We start from the raw sequence: 6,182 nt of genomic DNA on the forward strand, positions 1-6,182 counted from the left end.
CCCAGGTTAGGGTAGGGTTAGGATACTCCTAACATGTTTAACCCTACCACATTCTGTATGTATGTGCATGTCCAAAGTCAGGAGCCTGTCATTCAGTGGTTGTCGTTTGTTGATGTGTCAAATATTTGTTTTTCATTCATGTTTTGTACATTAATTAGGCCGTTAGTTTTTTCGTTTGAACTGTTTTACATTGTCATTTCGGGGCCTTTTATAGCTGACTATGCGGTATGGGCTTTGCCCCTCATTGAAGGCCTTGCGGTGATCTATAGTTGTTAATTTCTGCGTCATTTGGTCTCTTGTTGAAAGTTTTCTCATTGACAATCATACCACATTTTTTTTTTATATATATAAGTAACCGTTCGGTCTTCAATAATTAGCCAAAAAACAATGCACTAGTAGCAAACGATAAACGATATTTACATGACTTAAGGTAAACAATTCAGACGAGAAAACCAACATCCTGAAAATATGATATTTTCATAACCATGGAAACAACATTTAGTTTTTACTGATACAATATCATTAGGTTAGAATTCGATAGATCAATGTTCTTTGCAAAGAACAATTAGGTGCTCAGAATCACATGTCATTCACATGATCAGGGTTTTGACAATATCTTTTTCACGCCCTTGTTGAAACTAAATTATTGCTTTTCATTGAGGCAATTCGCTAAACTTCTTCACCAGTTGATCAGTTTGAAGAGTTGTATTCAAACTGCAAATTGGTAAAGCAAGTAAACAATTTATATATTTTGTAAGGTCAGACGCTTTCCAATTTGGACAGTAAACATATACTTTCATTAAATCAGAATTAAAGGTGAGTTCGTGTTTGTCAATCTTTAGTTTTCTGTGTTCTGTTTTGTGTAATATTGTTTGTATTTTGGTCGTTTGTTTGATTTTTTACTATGACATTGTCATTTTTGTTTTGACTTGTGATTTTGAACACCCCTTTGGTATCTTGCGGTTCTCTTTTATAAATTAAAAGTAATAAACATTACGGACAGTACAATTTCTTTTATTGCGCTATGAGATAGCCAGAAAATGAACAATATAAGTCACTATCACTGTGAACAGTATAGCTACCACGAGACTTAACTGCAACTTGGTCTCCTTTCTTCAGATTTAGTACAATATTGTTTGTTCCTGTCTTATGTCTTGAACCTAGCAACCATGTGCTCTGTTGTTTGATATTATTAAGGGAAAGGTAAACAATCAGGTATTTACCATCACCAGTAAAGACTGTATAAGAAAACTGATAAACTCCCGCAAGAGGTGCAGTAAAAATACCAGTGGTTGGATTGTAGCCATTTCGTATATTGGTGACAATTTTGTCAAACTTGATAGCATCATTAGTTCCAAGAGATTGTGGTTTAGTCAGCATTGATGAAAAGGCTGGGATTTTGTTCCTACTCAGACACTGACAGACATTGTCTAAAATAAAAAGAAAACAATTTGGCACATTGAAAATTATCAGCATTGCTTAAATTGTTTACCTATTTAAGAAGAATACTATTATCGTCAATATTATTTAGGCTTTCATTTATATATATATATATCAACTCTCATGATAGAACTATGGTTGATTGGGTAAAAAAAAGAAAGAAATTATCATAAAAAACAAAAATGGAGTATAAAGAGAGATAACATGCTGCATGAATGTGAAATCAAAAATGTAGTGAATTAATTAATGATATTTAAAATTGTTTGCATTCTACTAGCAATAAAATGAGCAAGCTTCGTTAAACATAGAGTTTTTTTAAAGGACATTTGCTGCTCTTTTTAAAAATAAAAAGCTTTTTAAAGGATTGAGATAAATTAATAGTATATAAATTACGAAATGAAAAAAGCAAAAAAAATAAAAAGAATATGAAAAATACATGTCCTTGTTTTTAAGATATAAGCATTGAAAGTTTGTCGGGAAATTATTCTACAGAAGGGAAAATTTTATGCATTTTTACTGCGCCTAAATTGTACAATTGCAATAAAATATTAATTATGAAACTTTTTAAGTATGAAACTTACCTTGACCTTTATGTTTCATTGCCATTTCTAGTAGATTACCAAGAAGAGAACACTCTAAAAAAAAAAGCAATGTGTCATAAAACTAATAAATACTAGACTCCGGTTGCTGAAGTTTCTCTCGCTGCATTGAAGACCCATTGGTGGCATTCGGCTGTTACCTGCTCTTTGGTCGGGTTGTTTTCTTTTTGACACATTCTCCATTTCCATTCTCAATTTAAACATATGTGCAGAATATTTTGTAAGTATACAACTGAGTTAAATGCATTTTTTTGTCTCTGTCATTATCCAAAATAGAAATTATGTTTTATAGTATAATAGAAAAGCATTTTTTTATTAAACAATAGTGCATTGAAACGCTAATAAAGTTCTGGTTGAATATCTTACATAAATACATTTGGCATCAAGTGGAAGAACACGAAAATAATCAGAAAGAAAACAAAAATACAAAAAAGAAATGAAATTCAGGGCAAGATTTAATACCAACATCGTAACAACAAAGGATAATGTACAAAAAGGCAATTTCAATTAACAAAAAATAGAAAAATTGTCAGTTGTTGCTTCAAAGGGGTTGACATCCTTTTTCTCATGTAGCACCCTTCACATAATTCGAAAAATTATTACATTGGACAAAGGCAATACCACCGTATAAAAGTACTATGCTATCACACCTTACACCACAAGGATGTCAGGTCACCTTCCCGTCCGGCTTGTGACCGCCGTCCGAAACTGGTCGTGGCGCTCTACCCGAGGAAAGTGCACTCGTCGACGACGGCCGAACGCCTGGTGGGTCTTTACGGATCCGCCGCCGCCCGACAACGACAAGTTGAATTCCCCGGGCCGATGGACCAACATTGATCCATCATATGTGTAGTTATTCCAACAATGGGCCAACGTTAGACATATATAGCATACAACCATACAACGTTGGGACAACGTTGGGCCATCAGGTTGTAACGCACTATTGGTTCGCTATGTACTTATACATTACTTAAGCAACCGTGCCAAAATAATTGGGTTTTAAAGTTGTTGTTGGCAGTTATCGATGAAAAAACAATATTTTGTTACTAGTATCTTATATGATAAAAAAAAAAAGTATAATTTATTTACCTAATTTTGTGTCACATGATCCAATAACCATTTCTGCAAATAACAGCATGGTAAGAACGAAGGTGCAGTATGTAAGCTTCATCTCAATAGTGACTGGGGAAAAACCTAACTGAATGTTTCTGTGCTATAGCATTTTTATACAGTGGTGGTAATGATGGAATTGCCTGACTTGGTAAAAACATTCCATCAAATGAAATGGATACGGATAATGAGTTTTTATCACGCACTATAAAATAATAGCAATATTAGATATAACAAGATGTGGTATGAGTGCCAATAAGACAACTCTCCATCCAAGTCACAATTAGAAAAAAAGTAAACCATAATAGGTCAAAGTACGACCTGCAATACGCAGTCATGGCACACACCAAAGTTGAAACAGCAATTGCGCTGTAAAGTAAAAGTAAACCATCATATATATGTCAAAGTACAGCCTTCAATATTAATGTTATAAGAACTTGATATTCTTTCTGTTGAAAAGTTGTTGACGTACTTTGTTTAGTACAGCACTGTCCTGTAATTAAATATAAGAAGATGTGGTATGAGTTCCAATGAGACAACTCTCAATCCAAGTAACAATTTGTAAAAGTACACCATTATAGGTCAAAGTACGGTCTTCAACACGGAGTCTTGGCTCACACCGAACAGCAACCTATAAATGACCCAAACAATGACTAGTGTAAAACCATTCAAACGGGGAAAAACAACTGTCTATATATAAAAAAGAAGATGTGGTATGATTGCCAATGAGACAACTCTCCACAAGATACCAAACTGTCACAGAAATTAACAACCATAGGTCACCGTACGGCCTTCAACAAAGCCCATGTCTAATCTATATTAAAACGGGAAACTAGAAACACTTATGAACCATTTCAACAAACGACAACAAAGGAACAACAGGCTTCTGACTTAGGACAGGTATAAACAAATGCAGCTGGTTTGAACGTTTTAACAGGCCCCAACCTTCACCATAACCTGAAACAGTAGAGTAACATTATAACATAGAAAGACACGCTATAAAGTGGCTAGGATTGAGCAAAGTAAACTCTCTTTTAATTTTGGTGATTTTAACTTTTGTCATTCCAGAGTTATGAGACTTTAGACACTTAAAGATGGCCAATGTTCACCAATTGCACACGAACTCAGATTTGACTTATATCATCAATACTTCATTCCTATTGAAATTGATAAACAAAACTGATTCGTCTTTTCAGAGTTATGGAACTTCAACCGTCAGATCATTTAATTGTTGTTTTTTTTTTTGCATTTTGACTATGTTTAAATTGATTTAATAGTTGTTGGGGCCGTTAAAAGAATAAATTTTTTTTAGAAATGATTATTATATATATATATATTACTTTTCGTATTTCATCGTATAATATTTGCGTCCTGAAAATATATGTGATAATTGCCAATGGACATTAAACATATATCTAATTATCTATTATCTTAACTTGAAAAGATTTTCCGTAATTCGTATAAAATCAATTAGGATCATTATGGAATATTTAGTATTTTGCAAGAAAATGACAACAAAGTCATTCATTGTGAAAATGATAAAATTACAAGTAAGTAAAATTGGGGAACATTTGCTACATTTTTCTATTTGTTTTCATAAATCAATTCAATTTCATCATTGTCCAATATCATTTATCCCCAATATTTCATCTTTATTTCATTGTTTAAATAAGGACAAATGTTACATCCAATATTTACTTTCACTAAATAAGGGAAACATTCTTTTCTGTCTTTTTATACCATATTTAAATATTTATTAATATTCTGAACAACAGCTTCATATATAAAACTACTAATTATTAGATATACTCTACAGTCCATTCAAGCAAGCACGATGAGACTGACTGTCATTTTTCTGATAATTTTTTGTCTCATTTTGCTGCATGCAGAAGGTATGTTACTAATTTTTTGTCTTGTTTTGCTGCACATAGAAGGTAGGTATATAGTGCGAGTATTTTGTATAGGTTTGCTGCACGCAAGCAGAAGATGGTGCGCGTATTTTGTATAGTATTGCTGCATGCATCCAGAAGGTAGGTATATGGTGCGAGAATTTTTTATAGGGTTGCTGCACACAAGCAGAAGATGGTGCTCGTATTTTGTATAGTATTGCTGCACACATGCAGAAGGTAGGTATATGGTGTTAATATTTTAGATAGTTTTGCTACACGCAGAAGGAGGGCATTTGGTACTTATGTTTTGTCTTGTTTTGTGTCATCTCTTAATTTGTAAATGTACGTTTTTCAATGTTCTGCATGGACTTATTTATATGAAGAAATAAGTGTACGGTACTCATGTTCTCTATGGATTAAATCAATATTAAGACGATGAAAGTTCCGTACCTAATGTCTTTATGGTTTAATAAAAAATTAATTAGATGTGGTATGATTGCCAATGAAGCAACTATCCACCAAAGTTTAAACGAAGTGGATGTTATCAATTATAGGCAGCCGTACGACCTTAAACACTGAGAAAAACTATATCGTATAGTCGGCTAGTCAATTTGTGGAAGGAAAGTGTACGGTTCTGATGTTATTATTGTTTAAAATTGAGAATGGAAATGGGGAATGTGCCAAAGAGACAACAACCCGACCATAGAAAAAAACAACAGCAGAAGGTCACCAACAGGTCTTCAATGTAGCGAGAAATTCCCGCACCCGGAGGCGTCCTTCAGCTGGCCCCTAAACAAATATATACTAGTCAGTGATAATGAACGCCATACTAATTTCCAAATTGTACACAAGAAACCAAAATTAAAAAAATACAAGACTAACAAAGGCCAGAGGCTCCCGACTTGGGACAGGCGCAAAAATGCGGCGGGGTTAAACATGTTTATGAGATCTCAACCCTCCCCTATACCTCTAGCCAATGTAGAAAAGTAAACGCATAACAATACGCAATTAGATTGTTTAAGAACTAAAGGAACATGTGGCTTAATCTAACTAAAAAGGGCAAGTTTACGAAATTAATGATACATGTGGTTTAATCAACTTTAAAGGGCAAGTTTACAGAACAAAAGATACACGTGGTTAATGT

General features: G+C 33.6%; 1 protein-coding gene across 1 annotated transcript; it reads right to left on the bottom strand.

Moving 5' to 3' along the window:
- Positions 1-998: 998 nt before the first annotated feature.
- LOC139514832 (complement C1q-like protein 3) lies at positions 999-3,212 on the bottom strand. Its single transcript, XM_071304443.1, has 3 exons — positions 3,129-3,212; positions 2,022-2,075; positions 999-1,430 (listed from the first exon to the last, which is right to left on the bottom strand). Exons 1-3 carry the CDS (start codon positions 3,208-3,210, stop codon positions 1,015-1,017), a joined length of 552 nt encoding a protein of 183 aa, XP_071160544.1. The 5' UTR covers positions 3,211-3,212; the 3' UTR covers positions 999-1,014.
- Between the last annotated feature and the right edge of the window lie 2,970 nt (positions 3,213-6,182).

Source organism: Mytilus edulis, chromosome 3 (assembly GCF_963676685.1).
Source record: "Mytilus edulis chromosome 3, xbMytEdul2.2, whole genome shotgun sequence".
Classification (NCBI taxonomy): Eukaryota; Metazoa; Mollusca; class Bivalvia; order Mytilida; family Mytilidae; genus Mytilus; species Mytilus edulis.

Bases quoted from the DNA above. Each gene is read 5' to 3' on its own strand.
- LOC139514832 (XM_071304443.1), bottom strand. From the start codon at position 3,210: ATGAAGCTTACATACTGCACCTTCGTTCTTACCATGCTGTTATTTGCA. The intron at 2,076-3,128 runs GTAAATAAATTA...TTTTTTTTTTAG, and splicing joins ATCATGTGACACAAAATTAG to AGTGTTCTCTTCTTGGTAAT. The intron at 1,431-2,021 runs GTAAGTTTCATA...TTTTTATTTTAG, and splicing joins AATGAAACATAAAGGTCAAG to ACAATGTCTGTCAGTGTCTG.